The sequence below is a fragment of the Oncorhynchus mykiss genome, chromosome 3 (assembly GCF_057628025.1).
Source record: "Oncorhynchus mykiss isolate SJ-2025 chromosome 3, ASM5762802v1, whole genome shotgun sequence".
Taxonomy (NCBI): domain Eukaryota; kingdom Metazoa; phylum Chordata; class Actinopteri; order Salmoniformes; family Salmonidae; genus Oncorhynchus; species Oncorhynchus mykiss.
The window spans coordinates 86,361,842-86,379,482 of record NC_143024.1 but is presented as its reverse complement, the minus strand read 5'-3'; the positions used below and the strand labels follow the sequence as shown (position 1 = coordinate 86,379,482).

The 17,641-nt window shown below is 42.2% G+C and overlaps 1 protein-coding gene across 2 annotated transcripts in view; it reads left to right on the top strand.

Moving 5' to 3' along the window:
• Positions 1-16,574, top strand: part of LOC110520585 (norrin) — a 53,069-nt gene extending 36,495 nt beyond the window's left edge. The window contains exons 2-4 of one of the 2 annotated variants that reach the window (XM_090230396.1): positions 3,887-4,034; positions 5,534-5,758; positions 14,159-16,574. In XM_090230396.1, coding sequence (XP_090086522.1) covers positions 5,555-5,758; positions 14,159-14,383 — 429 coding nt within the window. In that variant the 5' untranslated portion in view covers positions 3,887-4,034; positions 5,534-5,554 and the 3' untranslated portion in view covers positions 14,384-16,574. Of the gene's footprint in view, positions 1-3,880; positions 4,035-5,533; positions 5,759-14,158 lie in introns of both variants that reach the window. The other variant, XM_021597976.3, reaches the window with a different exon arrangement.
• Positions 16,575-17,641: the final 1,067 nt, after the last annotated feature.

Sequence of the window (17,641 nt, the reverse complement as noted above, 5' to 3'; positions counted from 1 at the left end):
GCATGGGATGACCTGGCAGCCTCTCCAATGTTATTCCCACACTCCCTCTACACACACACACAAGCACGAACGCTCGCACGCATACACACACACACACACACACACACACACACACACACACACACACACACACACACACACACACACACACACACACACACACACACACACACACACACACACAGAGAGAACTCAGTTATTTTATTACAAAGAGAAGAAAACCAATACAAGCACAAACAACCTCGAGCCAGACTCTTTCTTCTCCTCCAGGAATGACTTTTCATTAAAACAAATTGCTCTCCCAACAAGTTCTCTCATGACTGCTAAGCCACCGCCATCCATACTACATATTTTCCTCAGTATTCATGATTGACTTTTTTTTCCCTGAGATCTTTTGTTTTTTATTGTTCTCCTGACAAATGGCATTGGTGTTAAGAGATTGTTGGGCAGTTAGGGGGGGTGGTGTGTGGGGGGTTGGGAAAGCAGTGTGTGTGTGTGTGTGTGTGCATCCGTTTTTGCGTGTCTCTGTGTGTGTCTGTGTGTGTGTGTGTGTGTGTGTGTGTGAAGGCCGTGGCTCACTGTCTCGAGACCCTCTCAGTAACAGGACTTCAGATCAGGGACTGACCCTCTCAGTAACAGGACTTCAGATCAGGGAGTGACCCTCTCAGAAACAGGACTTCAGATCAGGGACTGACCCTCTCAGTAACAGGACTTCAGATCAGGGACTGACCCTCTCAGTAACAGGACTTCAGATCAGGGACTGACCCTCTCAGTAACAAGACTTCAGATCAGGGACCTCTCAGTAACAGGACTTCAGATCAGGGACTGACCCTCTCAGTATCAGGACTTCAGATCAGGGACTGACCCTCTCAGTATCAGGACTACAGATCAGGGACTGACCCTCTCAGTAACAGGACTTCAGATCAGGGACTGACCCTCTCAGTAACAGGACTTCAGATCAGGGACTGACCCTCTCAGTAACAAGACTTCAGATCAGGGACCTCTCAGTAACAGGACTACAGATCAGGGACTGACCCTCTCACTAACAGGACTCCAGATCAGGGACTGACTCTCTCAGTAACAGGACTCCAGATCAGGGACTGACCCTCTCAGTAACAGGACTCCAGATCAGGGACTGACCCTCTCAGTAACAGGACTCCAGATCAGGGACTGACCCTCTCAGTAACAGGACTCCAGATCAGGGACTGACCCTCTCAGTAACAGGACTCCAGATCAGGGACTGACCCTCTCAGTAACAGGACTCCAGATCAGGGAGTGCCCCTCTCAGTAACAGGACTCCAGATCAGGGAGTGTCCCTGTCAGTAACAGGACTCCAGATCAGTGAGTGCCCTGTTCCTACAGAGGAAATTATCATTGTGGGACTTTTGACATAATAATGAAGAGTATTGTTGTTATTTTGACATAATGTAGGGTGTTGTTGTTGTTGTTGTTGTTGTTGTTGTTGCTGCACCCTTGACAACCACTGTGATTATTATTATTTGACCCTGCTGGTCATCTATGAACATTTGAACATCTTGATCATGTTCTGTTATAATCTCCACCCGGCACGGCCGGAAGAGGACTGGCCACCCCTCATAGCCTGGTTCCTCTCTAGGTTTCTTCATAGGTTCTGGCCTTTATAGGGAGTTTTTCCTAGCCACCGTGCTTCTACACCTGCATTGCTTGTGGGGTTTCAGGCTGTGTTTCTGTACAGCACTTTGTGACATCAGCTGATGTAAGAAGGGCTTTATAAATACATTTGATTTGATTTGATTTAGACATAATGTAGAGTATTGTTGTTGTTTAGACATAATGTAGGCTATTGTTTAGCATTTTTCTTCCTTTCCACTCAACTCTGCTAGGGATTCCTCATTTGTAAAATCACAGAATTGTCACGCCCTGACCTTAGAGAACCTTTTATTTCTCTATTTGGTTAGGTCAGGGTGTGACTAGGGTGGGTAGTCTAGTTTTTTATTTTCTATGTTGGCCTGGTATGGTTCCCAATCAGAAGCAGCTGTCTATCGTTGTCTCTGATTGGGGATCATATTTAGGTATCCTTTTCCCACCTGTTGTTTGTGGGATCTTGATTTTGTATTGTTGCTTTGTAGCCCTACAAAGCTGTACGTTTCGTTTGTTACTCTTTCTTGTTTTGTGCCAGTTATCATAAATAAAAATGATTAACCTACCCCACGCTGCATCTTGGTCCGAACATCCTTCCAACAACGAACGTTACAAGAATAAAATATTCATAAAAAACAACCCCATCCCTCCCTCCTTCCTTCTATTCCTCCTTCCCTCCATCCCTCCCTCCATCCTAGTGTTTTTCTTCGTAATTCCTCCTGTTAGGAATAGAAGTATCAGTTGGCCTGTTAAAATAAATATTGCCTGAGATGTTTAGCTGGCCGGTAACCTGCTGCTACAGGGTTTAGACAGCACAGCAGACATCCCAGTCTATTCTTACTGAGGAGAACAGCCTACCTCTACCTCTCAGACTCAGACTGTTTATCCTACAGCCCCTTTCAATATCACACATACCTGGCTGGCATAGCAACTGGTTTTATCGTTGTCATCATTTCCATAGTTATCATATTTGTCATAGTTATCATTGTCATCATCATCATCCTCATGTCAGAGGAAGGCCCAAAAAATTGTCAATACCCCAGCCACCCTAGCCAAAGACTGTTCTCTCTGCCTTCGCACGGCAGGCGGTGCCGGAGCGCCAAACTTAGGTCCAGGAGGCTCCCAAACAGCTTCTACCCAGCTTCTAAGACTCCTGAACACCTACTCAAATGGCTACTCAGACTATTTACATTGCCCCCCCCTTTTACACCACTGCTACTCTCTGTTGTTATCATCTATGCATAGTCACTTTAATCACTCTACATATATGTACATGACTAGAAAGGACGAGAAAGGACTAGAAATTATTAGAAAGGACTAGAAATGACTAGAAAGGACTAGAAAGGACTAGAAATTATTAGAAAGGACTAGAAAGGACTAGAAAGGATTAGAAATTATTAGAAAGGACTAGAAAGGACTAGAAATTATTAGAAATGATTAGAAAGGACTAGAAAGGACTAGAAAGGATTAGAAAGGACTAGAAAGGATTAGAAATTATTAGAAAGGACTAGAAAGGATTAGAAATTATTAGAAAGGACTAGAAAGGATTAGAAATTATTAGAAAGGACTAGAAAGGACTAGAAAGGACTAGAAAGGACTAGAAATTATTAGAAAGGACTAGAAATTATTAGAAAGGACTAGAAAGGACTAGAAAGGACTATAAATTATTAGAAAGGACTAGAAAGGACTAGAAAGGACTAGAAATTATTAGAAAGGACTAGAAAGGACTAGAAAGGACTAGAAATTATTAGAAAGGACTAGAAAGGACTAGAAAGGACTAGAAAGGACTATAAAGGATTAGAAAGGACTAGAAAGGACTAGAAATTATTAGAAAGGACTAGAAAGGACTAGAACAGATTATAAGGGACTAAAGGATTAGAAAGGACTAGAAAGGATTTGAAAACACAAATAGCTGTGGAATCAATTGAGATCCTACCATTTCCTGCTATGACTTCAATAGCTACTGTAACAGTATAAATCACAAACGTTTGGAAACGATGTATCCCTTGTGTGTAGTCCATGAGGAGCCAGAGAAGAACACAAAGGTCTGGAGCTCTTCTGTAAATGTATTAATTCATACCACTGATTGTCCAGGGATTCTACTCACCTAGTGTCCCAGGTCTGAATCATCCCCTGATTAGAGGGGAATAATATAAACCACACAGTACTTTTCACCTTAATATCTTAGTTTGAGAAAAGGGGCTTCAGAAAATAGAGATGACCCACCCCTCCTCCCGTCTTTCTCTCCCTCTCTTTCCAGATCCAGACCAATAGACAGGAGAGATGGAGAGGTCCAAGAAGAGGACCAACAGAAGAGCTTACCTCCCCCGCAGCAGTACCCTTGGCCAAGGCTAGGAGCTCCATACCAACACCCACTGTAAAACCCTAACGCATTTTGAACTCAAATACTTCTAGTAAGTGGAACTCAAAGTTGATGAAAAGTCATTATTACTTAAAATGTTTATGTGGATCTGACTCAAGGTCACATCAACTCTATTTTTTTAAGTTATGATAACATGGAAATGGAAAGGAAATGTTTTACCCTGCATGCTCTACTGCAGGTATATTTTTGGAGAATTGTTTAATATCTGTGTTTTTGCATGTACATTGAATGATTGATTCATCTTATGCTACACAAAGATAAATAACATACATTTTTGTAAACTAACTTTTTTGCACCTGTTACTGAAATGGTTGTTCCAGTTTAAACAGCTCAGGTCGTCTCCTCTAACAGTTCCTAACCCTGGCAGTCATTATGAATGCAGGTTGCAGGTGAATAACAATGCTAACTGTTCGATAGCAAAGCTCAGGATTCCAATAGGAATGACACCTCACTTTGCAAGCCAGCATAATGTGACTTGCAGGTAGGGTTGCAAAAGTCTGGTAAGGCTGATTCCTGGAAATTTGTGCAGAATTATGCAACCCTACTTGTAGGCCTGATTTGGCTTGTAAACCATGAGTTTCAGGCCACTGTATTAGGGTGATGATAGGCCTCAAAATAAGGCCTTATAAGCTATATAAATGTATTGTCATAAAGAGTTTCATGACAACATTCACTTAGGAACTCGTTTGGTGAAGGCCACAGAACTGAAAATGAATGAATTCAACAACCATGTCTCTGTCACTAACAAATACAGACATCGGGGGTATCCCTATAATTCACTCGAAAAGACAAGTCACACTGGGAAATTATATTGGAGGCGTAGCTTAGCTTAGCGAGGGCGTTTCTCAAAATGTTCAAGCTGATTCAACTCAAATCTGGACCCCTACAGCAGGGCTGTTGAACTCATTCCATGGGGGGCTTAGTGTCTGCATGGAATGAGTAGTTGTTCCTTTCAATTAAGCCCTAGACAACCAGGTGTGGGGAGTTCCTTTCTAATTAGTGATCTTAATTCATCAATCAGGTACAAGGGAGGAGCAAAAACCAGCAGACACTCGGGCCCAACGTGGAGTGAGTTTGACGCGTGTTCTACAGGGTCACAGTGACTCTATCGGTTTGAGTAATGACTACAAAATAATTTTAAGTAACTGTAGGCTACTCAGACATATTAAGTACAACAGGTTTCCTAAAAAAATGGAGTAATGACAGCACAATGGGGTTTACACTGCCAATACAGAGAGAGAGGCAGGGAAAGCCTCACTCCATCACGTCAGTAAAGAGAACAAGAAAGAAACCGAAACAGAGAGAGAAAAGTCACTCCCAGTGAGAAGAGATGCAAACAGACAAACAGAGAGAGAAAAGTCACTCCCAGTGAGAAGAGATGCAAACAGACAAATAGAGAGGCATAAAAAGGAGTGGACAGGGAGAAAGAAAGAGGGTGTCCCTCTCTCACCCTCTCTGTGTCTCCCTTTGAAATTCCTCCATGCCACTTTGACTTTACCCCCTATTCCCTACACCCATCCCACTTCCCAGCCAGCCCTCCCTGGCACCAGTATGCGGCCCCCAGCCCCCCTTTCTCCCCCCTCAGGGCTGCTGCTGTTGCTGGTCTTCTGCCCCCTAGTGGTGGTAGCGCAGGCCAGCAGCAGTAAGACGGAGAGCGGACACAGCACACACCATGGAGACACAGACCCAGACCGCTGTATGAGGCATCACTTCGTGGAGACCATCACACACTCCATCTACAAGTGCCACTCCAATGTAAGTCAGCTGAATGTGCACACACACACACACACACACACACACACACACACACACACACACACACACACACTAGAATGTACACACACGCTCTTTCACTCGCAGACAACGATACACTAGCAGATACCTACTGATAAAGAAGGTCAGAACTTCCTGTAAATCAAAACAAACACATATGCAAACACGTGCACACTCACACGCGCACACATACACTGTCAGCCAATCCAGTCTTCCACCCCTAGTCTTCCTGCTAAGAAGCTGTTTAAGATAACAGGGCCAGTCCAGCTGACAAAGGAGCAGGAGCTTTTACATGATAAATATCAGAAATGATCTTCCCCAAACCTCCAAAGCAGACCCCTGGGACTACAGACAGGGAACTCTCTCTAATGAGTCTAGTGAGTAGGTCTTTTTCACTCTTTATTTCTCTTTCTGTATGTCCCTCTCTTTCACTGTCTCTCTCTTTCGCTCTCTCTGTCTCCGTTTCTTCCTCTCTCTGTCTCACTCTCTGTCTCTGTCTCTGTCTCGCACGGTCTCTCACGGTCTCTGTGACTTCCTCAACCCAGCCCAAAATTAAACAAGCCCCCATAGAGAGAGCAGCAAATGTCTGCAGTGTGGCCCACATCCAACACCTCACTCAACAGCAGCGTGACTCACCTAGACCAGACAGAGAGAGAGAGTGAGAGAGATGGGAAAGGCAGAGATAAATAGAGGGGGGAGAGATAGAGACGGAGAGAGGGAAGAGAGTGGAGAAAGAGAGAGACGGAAAGAGAGGTGCGAGAGAGAGGTCTAATAGAAAGAGAGAAAGAAGAAGAGTGGAGAGACTGGAAAAAGATTGTGGCAAACAGGTGCTGAGTAACCCTAGTAACCCTGGCGTAGCGGTCTAAGGCACTGCACCTCAGTGTAAGAGGTGTCACTACAGTCCTTGGTTCAAATCCAGGCTGAATCACATCCGGCTGTGATTGGGAGTCCCATAGGGCGGCGCACAATTGGCCCAGCGTTGTCGGGGGTAGGCCGTCATTGTAAATAAGAATTTGTTCTTGACTGACTTACCTAGTTTTAAAAAATGAGGAGAGTTAGTTTCTCCCTCCCTGAGGCGTAATATACGGCATGTAAACAGGACAGCACTGGGGATCTGTAGTGATGAGTGACACTGGGGATGTGTAGTCGTGAGTGACAGTTCCTGATGTAAACGAGTTTAAATGAGTGTAAGTGATCCCTCACAGGGGACAGTTAATGGAGGGGGGCTGTCATTCCGTCTTTCTATTCTTCCCCCTCTCTCTCCCACCATGAGTCCATTTCATACATGCAGGGCCGTAGTTGTGTGTGCGCATTCAAGTGCTTGCAACTGTGTATGTAGGTGTTTGTGTGTGGGTAGGTGAGTGCCCTGCGGTTCCCAATCTCCAGACCCTTCTCCTCTCGTTCCCTCTCCTTATCTCCCCTCTTCTCCCCCCCCCCCCCCCCCCCCCCAACACACACTGACACAAAGCCCTCAGCTCCCAACCTCTCTCTGTGAAAATACTAAAACACTTCCTAGCTGATAGCTCATCTTCTAGTCCTCAGAAGGAAGACACATGTTCCTAAAGTGGCTGCCAACTTCCTTGCAGTCATCGCCAACAAGTGTGTGTGTCATATTCCCTGGCCCGAGACAAGCTTTAGCCAAAGGTAGAGAGAGAGAGTCAGAGAGAAGGCCAGAGAGAGAGAGAGAGTCAGAGAGAGAGAGTCAGAGAGAGAGAGAGAGAGTCAGAGAGAGTCAGAGAGAGAGTCAGAGAGGGAGAGAGTCAGAGAGAGTCAGAGAGAGAGAGTCAGAGAGAGGGCCAGAGAGAGAGAGAGAGTCAGAGAGAGAGTCAGAGAGAGAGAGTCAGAGAGAGAGTCGGAAAGAGAGAGTCCGAGAGACAGAGAGAGAGTCAAAGAGAGTCAGAGAGAGAGACAGAGAGAGACAGAGAGGGTCAGAGAGGGAGTCAGAGAGAGTCAGAGAGGGTCAGAGAGGGAGTCAGTTAGAGAGAGAGATAGAGAGAGAGATCTATTACATTGGCTTTGGCAATGTTAACAAATGTTTCCCATGCCAATAAAGACCCTTGAATTGAATTGAATTGAGAGAGTCAGAGAGATTCAGAGAGCACATACCTTGGCCTGAACTGTAGATACCTTGGCCTTAACATCAGCGCCACAGGTAACTTCCACAAAGCTGTGAACAATCTGAGAGACAAGGCAAGAAGGGAAAAAAACATCAAATTCAACATACGAATTAGGATCTGGCTATAAAATACTTGAATCAGTTATAGAACCCATTGCCTTTTATGGTTGTGAGGTCTGGGGTCCGCTCACCAACCAATAATTCACAAAATGGGATAAAACACCAAATTGAGACTCTACATGCAGAATTCTGCAAAAATATCCTCTGTGTACAACGTAAAACACCAAATAATGCATGCAGAGCAGAATTAGGCCGATACCCGCTAATGATCAAAATCCAGAAAAGAGACGTTAAATTCTACAACCACCTAAAAGGAAACGATTCCCAAACCTTCCATAACAAAGCCATCACCTACAGAGAGATGAACCTGGAGAAGAGTCCCCTAAGCAAGCTGGTCCTTGGGCTCTGTTCACAAACACAAACACACCCCACAGATCCCCAGGACAGCAACACAATTTGACCCAACCAAATCACAAGAAAACAAGAAGATAATTACTTGACAAATTGGAAAGAATTTACAAAAAAAACAGAACAAACAAGAATGCTATTTGGCCCTAAACAGAGAGTACACAGTGGCAGAATACTTGACCACTGTGACTGACCCAAACTAAAGGAAATCTTTGACTATGTACAGACTCAGTGAGCATAGCCTTGCTATTGAGAATGGCCGCCGTAGGCAGACATGGCTCTCAAGAGAAGACAGGCTATGTGCACACTGTCCACAAAATGAGGTGGAAACTGAGCTTCACTTCCTAACCTCCTGCCAAATGTATGACCATATTAGAGACACATATTATCCTCAGATTACACAGACCCACAAAGAATTCCAAAACAAATCCAACTTTGATAAACTCCCATATCTACTGGGTGAAATTCCACAGTGTGTCATCACAGCAGCAATATTTGTGACCTGTTGCCACAAACAAAGGGCAACCAGTGAAGAACACCATTGTAAATACAACCCATATTTATGTTTATTTATTTTTCCTTTTGTACTTGAACTATTTGCACATCGTTACAATCCTGTATATATATATATAACATGACATTTGAAATGTCTTTATTCTTTTGGAACTTCTGTGAGTCTAATGTTTACTGTATTTTTTGTATTGCTTATTTAACTTTTGTTTATATCCCCTGGCCCTAGCTATTGTTAGAGAGGCTCACATCGGTGGCGACACGAGGCAGTTGACAGGGGACATGACACAGGAGTCCACTTACAGTGTGTGTGTGTGTGTGTGTGTGTGTGTGTGTGTGTGCGCACAGTGGTCACATTGCAGGCAGACCATCACCTCTAGATGAGGATCCGCTAGGAACACAGTGAAACAGGTCATCCATGTTTGTGTAGCTAGGAACACAGTGAAACAGGTCATCCATTATGTGTAGCTAGGAACACAGTGAAACAGGTCATCCATGTTGTGTAGCTAGGAACACAGTGAAACAGGTCATCCATTATGTGTAGCTAGGAACACAGTGAAACAGGTCATCCATGTTATGTAGCTAGGAACACAGTGAAACAGGTCATCCATGTTGTGTAGCTAGGAACACAGTGAAACGGGTCATCCATGTTATGTAGCTAGGAACACAGTGAAACGGGTCATCCATGTTATGTAGCTAGGAACACAGTGAATCAGGTAATCTATGTTCTGTAGCTAGGAACACAGTGAAACAGGTAATCAATGTTGTGTAGCTAAGAACATAGTGAAACAGGTCATCCATGTTGTGTAGCTAGGAACACAGTGAAACAGGTCATCCATGTTGTGTAGCTAAGAACACAGTGAAACAGGTCATCCATGTTGTGTAGCTAGGAACACAGTGAAACAGGTCATCCATGTTGTGTAGCTAAGAACATAGTGAAACAGGTCATCTATGTTGTGTAGCTAGGAACACAGTGAAACAGGTCATCCATGTTCTATAGCTAGGAACACAGTGAAACAGGTCATCCATGTTGTGTAGCTAGGAACACAGTGAAACAGGTAATCAATGTTGTGTAGCTAAGAACATAGTGAAACAGGTCATCCATGTTGTGTAGCTAGAAACACAGTGAAACAGGTCATCCATGTTCTATAGCTAGGAACACAGTGAAACAGGTCATCCATGTTCTGTAGCTAGGAACACAGTGAAACAGGTCATCCATGTTGTGTAGCTAGGAACACAGTGAAACAGGTCATCCATGTTCTATAGCTAGGAACACAGTGAAACAGGTCATCCATGTTCTGTAGCTAGGAACACAGTGAAACAGGTCATCCATGTTCTGTAGCTAGGAACACAGTGAAACAGGTCATCCATGTTGTGTAGCTAGGAACACAGTGAAACAGGTCATCCATGTTTGTGTAGCTAGGAACACAGTGAAACAGGTCATCCATGTTGTGTAGCTAGGAACACAGTGAAACAGGTCATCCATGTTGTGTAGCTAAGAACACAGTGAAACAGGTCATCCATGTTGTGTAGCTAAGAACACAGTGAAACAGGTCATCCATGTTGTGTAGCTAAGAACACAGTGAAACAGGTCATCCATGTTGTGTAGCTAAGAACACAGTGAAACAGGTCATCCATGTTGTGTCCCTCTGACAGACACACAGTATGGAGACTGAGCCATTAGAACAACCAACATCACTAATTAGGGCGATGATACCGGGTGTGTCACCGCTGTTATGCTGCAAGCTCTAACGGAGCTAACACAAGTCTTCAGGTCTCAGGCGAGGTTACTCATGTGATTTACATGTGAGTGTGTGTGTGTGTGTGTGTGTGTGTGACTAACTCAAAGCTTTCAATGTCAACAATGAGACAGACTAGCCAAACTCCTATTACTGCACGTGCCAGGCCACAGATTAAGTCAGACTGCAGGCTCTAGATTACACTAAATCGAATCAAATTAAATGTATTTGTCACATACACATGGTTAGCAGATGTTAATAATGCGAGTGTAGCGAAATGCTTGTGCTTCTAGTTCTGACAATGCAGTAATAACCAACGAGTAATCTAACCTAACAATTCCAAAACTACTACCTAATACACACAAGTGTAAAGGGATAAAGAATATGTACATAAAGATATGTGAATGAGTGATGGTACAGAGCGGCATAGGCAAGATGCAGTAGATGGTATAGAGTACAGTATATACATATGAGATGAATAATGTAGGGTATGTAAACATTATATTACGTAGCATTGTTTAAAGTGGCTAGTGATATATTTTACATCAATATCCATCAATTCCCATTATTAAAGTGGCTGGAGTTGAGTCAGTGTGTTGGCAGCAGCCACTCAATGTTAGTGGTGGCTGTTTAACAGTCTGATGGCCTTGAGATAGAAGCTGTTTTTCAGTCTCTCGGTCCCAGCTTTGATGCACCTGTACTGACCTCGCCTTCTGGATGATAGCGGGGTGAACAGGCAGTGGCTCGGGTGGTTGTTGTCCTTGATGATCTTTATGGCCTTCATGTGACATCGGGTGGTGTAGGTGTCCTGGAGGGCAGGTAGTTTGCCCCCGGTGATGCGTTGTGCAGACCTCACTACCCTCTGGAGAGCCTTACGGTTGTGGGAGCAGTTGCCGTACCAGGCGGTGATACAGCCCAACAGGATGCTCAGCCTCCTGAGGTTGAAGAGGCGCTGCTGCGCCTTCTTCACGATGCTGTCTGTGTGGGTGGACCAATTCAGTTTGTCTGTATTGTGTACGCCGAGGAACTTAAAACTCTCCACTACTGCCCCATCGATGTGGATAGGGGGACTAGAGAATGTGGACTAGAGAATACAAAGCCTGACTGGGACAGTGACTATATAGACTACAGCTCTTATATAGACTACAGTATATAGGCTACAGCTCTTATATAGACTACAGTATATAGGCTACAGCTCTTATATAGACTACAATATATAGACTACAGCTCTTATATAGACTACAGTATATAGACTACAGCTCTTATATAGACTACAGTATATAGGATACAGCTCTTATATAGACTACAGTATATAGGCTACAGCTCTTACATAGACTACAGTATATAGACTACAGCTCTTATATAGACTACAGCATATAGACTACAGCATATAGACTACAGTAGATAGACTACAGTATATAGACTACAGTATATAGACTACAGCTCTTATATAGACTACAGCATATAGACTACAGCATATAGACTACAGTATATAGACTACAGCATATAGACTACAGCATATAGACTACAGTATATAGACTACAGTATATAGACTACAGTATATAGACTACAGCTCTTATATAGACTACAGCATATAGACTACAGCATATAGACTACAGTATATAGACTACAGCATATAGACTACAGCATATAGACTACAGCATATAGACTACAGTATATAGACTACAGTATATAGACTACAGCTCTTATATAGACTACAGCATATAGACTACAGCATATAGACTACAGTATATAGACTACAGCATATAGACTACAGCATATAGACTACAGCATATAGACTACAGTATATAGACTACAGTATATAGACTACAGCTCTTATATAGACTACAGCATATAGACTACAGCATATAGACTACAGCATATAGACTACAGCATATAGACTACAGTATATAGACTACAGTATATAGACTACAGCATATAGACTACAGTATATAGACTACAGTATATAGACTACAGCTCTTATATAGACTACAGTATATAGACTACAGCTCTTATATAGACTGCAGTATATAGACTACAATATATAGACTACAGTATATAGACTACAGCTCTTATATAGACTACAGTATATAGACTACAATATATAGACTACAGTATATAGACTACAGCTCTTATATAGACTACAGTATATAGACTACAATATATAGACTACAGTATATAGACTACAGCTCTTATATAGACTACAGTATATAGACTACAATATATAGACTACAGTATATAGACTACAGCTCTTATATAGACTACAGTATATAGACTACAGTATATAGACTACAGCTCTTATATAGACTACAGTATATAGACTACAATATATAGACTACAGTATATAGACTACAGCTCTTATATAGACTACAGTATATAGACTACAATATATAGACTACAGTATATAGACTACAGCTCTTATATAGACTACAGTATATAGACTACAGCATATAGACTACAGTATATAGACTACAGCATTAAGACTACAGCATATAGACTACAGTATATAGACTACAGCTCTTATATAGACTACAGTATATAGACTACAATATATAGACTACAGTATATAGACTACAGCTCTTATATAGACTACAGTATATAGACTACAATATATAGACTACAGTATATAGACTACAGCTCTTATATAGACTACAGTATATAGACTACAATATATAGACTACAGTATATAGACTACAGCTCTTATATAGACTACAGTATATAGACTACAGTATATAGACTACAGCTCTTATATAGACTACAGTATATAGACTACAATATATAGACTACAGTATATAGACTACAGCTCTTATATAGACTACAGTATATAGACTACAATATATAGACTACAGTATATAGACTACAGCTCTTATATAGACTACAGTATATAGACTACAGCATATAGACTACAGTATATAGACTACAGTATATAGACTACAGCTCTTATATAGACTACAGTATATAGACTACAGTATATAGACTACAGTATATAGACTACAGCATATAGACTACAGTATATAGACTACAGTATATAGACTACAGCTCTTATATAGACTACAGTATATAGACTACAGTATATAGACTACAGTATATAGACTACAGCTCTTATATAGACTACAGTATATAGACTACAGCATATAGACTACAGTATATAGACTACAGTATATAGACTACAGCTCTTATATAGACTACAGTATATAGACTACAGTATATAGACTACAGTATATAGACTACAGCTCTTATATAGACTACAGTATATAGACTACAGTATATAGACTACAGTATATAGACTACAGCATATAGACTACAGTATATAGGCTACAGTATATAGACTACAGCTCTTTGAACAGTTTAACATAACTTTATTGTTTTCTAAACTCCCTTGAAGTGCTCATGTATGTTTTTTCTCCTTTCCTCCCCTCTCCTCCCTCTCCTCTCCTTCTCTCTCCTCTCCTCCCTCCCTCTCCTCTTCTTCTCTCTCCTCTGCTCCTCTCCCCCCTCTCCTCTCCTCTCCTCCCCTCCCCTCCCCTCTCCTCCCTTCCTCCTCTCCAGATGGTGTTGCTAGCTCGGTGCGAGGGCCACTGCAGCCACACGTCCCGCTCCGACCCTCTCATCTCCTTCAGCTCGGTGTTGAAGCAGCCCTTCAAGAGTACCTGTTTCTGCTGCAAGCCCCACACCTCCAAGCTGAAGGCTGTGAGACTCCGCTGTGCCGGAGGGAGCCGCATCACAGCAACCTACCGCTACATCCTCGCCTGCAACTGTGAGGAGTGCAGCTGAGCTGGGAAAAATATTTTTTTAAACTCTAGAACTCTAGAACTCTAGAACTGTCTCCTTGAGAAAGTTTCTGCACCTGCGAGTCGACAGCTGTGAAGAGCGGAATCCTAGAACATGTAAATTAGAAGAACCTGCACCTTTGTAGAACCTATAAGTCCAGGCCCTACCCATGGACCGAGCCAGTGTTTTGGTCCCTGTGTAATGATTAAATTACGATGATTTAACTTCCCCTGGCCTTCATTTGCAAGTAGTGGAACCCTTAGAGCCCAATAGAACTCTAGAACCTGAGAGTATAGGCTAGACCCATGGACGAATCTAGAACCGTCATGCCTGTTTGTGATGAGGACTCCAGCGCCCCAACGACTATCTGCCTTTTAGAATGGGAAGGGAGGGCAGGAGATTTCTGAACCAATAATAATAATGGATTGGACTTATATAGCGCATTTCTACTAACTGAACTACTCAAAAGCGCTTTACATAGTAACTCACCTCATACACCACCTGGAGGAATGTACCATTTCATGGTTCTACATGTGTTTCTAGACCTGACTGAGAAGTCAGTCATGAGATCCTTCATTCTTCTTGACTCTTTGTCAAACTGCTTTGTCAGTCCTCTAAATATACCACTTATCAGTCTGGACCAAGACTCACCTGAGCTCCTGTCCTCATCCAGTAGCTCAGTCCCCAAACTGAGACTCATTAGGAACCCTGTTCCCAAATTCTGTGTGTCTGGAACCAAGAGAACACTCGGCTCCTCAAGGCTCCCTGAAGGAGTTAGTTCTGCTAATCCATCGAGGGTAGATGACAATTCCCAGAATCCTACAGAACACTGTCTTCTCCCTCATGTGTTCAGACCCAAAAACAATTAACTGCTTTTTCGGTTTCAGCCAAACTCTCAACACTCATTACAAGCAACAACAACACATATGCATATGCATACGCTCGTATTCAATCACTCATCACCTCTCTAATTACACACACCGTCTCCCCACTCTCACCACTAATTACATCTATAAACGTATGGTGTTGACGTCATAAAACCCAACAGCACAACATGCATAAATAAAAGCAGCATGGGACAGAGCAGGCTGTGTATCCTATGAGATACATGTGTAATGACTGTGCTTAACTAAGTGAAATAATCTGTCTGTAAACAAATGTTGGAAAAATTACTTGTGTCATGCACAAAGGTGGTGTCCCAACCGACTTTCCAAAACTATAGTTTGTTAACAAGACATTTGTGGAGTGGTTGAAAAACAAGTTTTAATGACTGGAACCTAAATGTAAGTGAACTTCCGACTTCAACTGTATCTGTGTGAAACATGATGAACCCTGGCAGGCCATATCACCAGCTGATGTACTCTCAGAGAACAGACTCTTACACGATGACTGCTTTGGCCATAGACCGGAGGACTATGACGCAAAATGCATCAGAGTGCAAAAGTGGAGTTTCCAGAGGGACATTCTGCTGTTGGGATAGCTACACGCTATGTTTGGGAGATACAGTGATGGGGAAACCATTGTGCGCAGTGGTATATGGACTGAAAAATGGTCTGTCAATGCTCTGTGAAACTGATGATTTGGTGGTTGTTATTGTTGAAACTATTGATATTATTATCGTGCCAGAGTTTATGATTACTGACACATGATTTGCTATCATTAAGTACTTCACTAATTACGTAATTTCAATATTTAGATACTTTGAGAATGGAATCTGTGTGTTACAGCTTGTGCTGCTCACAATTCAAATACATTCTTTTGACTTACTCTGGATTTGTGCATGTTACCACTTTAGTGCATTTAAGACAGTCCCAAACCATTGGATTTATCAGGAGTCAGGTACTGTGTCTATCTACCAGACGAAGGTATGTGGAGAGGAATCCATTTTAGAATCGAGCAGAATGGTGTTAAGATAATGATGACACTAAACAAAAGACCTCAGAGTCCCACAGAAGTGATGCCTGAAGTGCTTCGAAATCCTGTCGAGAAAGAGATCACACACACACACACACACACACACACACACACACACACACACACACACACACACACACACCTTTGTTCTTAGCTATGGCCTCTAACTGTGCCATCCTCTAGGAAAACAAATTGCTGGTTTGATTTGTTAAGGCAGATCATGGCTGACAGCGCGACTGGCTGCCTCACACGTCAACCTAATAAACAGTCCTTTTGTTTCTGCCTGTCTCCTCTCTGTGTGTGTCTTCCTCATCTCACACACACACACACACACACACACACACACACACACACACACACACACCTTTACTTTTCTCAAAAACAGTGGTAATAATACAAATCATGGTTTGATCACGCACAGCCCTAGGTTTCTATAACAAAAAGAAATGCATTTGTCAAATCTAATCAAATCGAATAAAATAAAATCTAATCTAATCTAATTGTATTTGTCGCACGCAGTGAATACAAGAGGTCTAGCCAGATCTTACTGTGAAATGATTACTTACAAGCCCTTAACCTACAATGCAGTTAAGAAGTAATATTAAGAAAATATTTACTGAATGAAGTAAAGTAAAAAATAAAAAAGAACACACTAAAACGACATGTCAATAAAGAGGCTATATACTATATATACTATATACTGCTAGCAAGTCAATGTGCGGGGTACAGGTGGGTTGAGGTAGTTTGTACATGTAGGTAGGGGTAATGTTAAATAAAGAGGCTATATACTATATATACTATACACTGCTAGCAAGTCAATGTGCGGGGTACAGGTGGGTTGAGGTAGTTTGTACATGTAGGTAGGGGTAATGTTAAATAAAGAGGCTATATACTATATATACTATATACTGCTAGCAAGTCAATGTGCAGGGTACAGGTGGGTTGAGGTAGTTTGTACATGTAGGTAGGGGTAATGTTAAATAAAGAGGCTATATACTATATATACTATATACTGCTAGCAAGTCAATGTGCAGGGTACAGGTGGGTTGAGGTAGTTTGTACATGTAGGTAGGGGTAATGTTAAATAAAGAGGCTATATACTATATATACTATATACTGCTAGCAAGTCAATGTGCGGGGTACAGGTGGGTTGAGGTAGTTTGTACATGTAGGTAGGGGTAATGTTAAATAAAGAGGCTATATACTATATATACTATATACTGCTAGCAAGTCAATGTGCAGGGTACAGGTGGGTTGAGGTAGTTTGTACATGTAGGTAGGGGTAATGTTAAATAAAGAGGCTATATACTATATATACTATACACTGCTAGCAAGTCAATGTGCAGG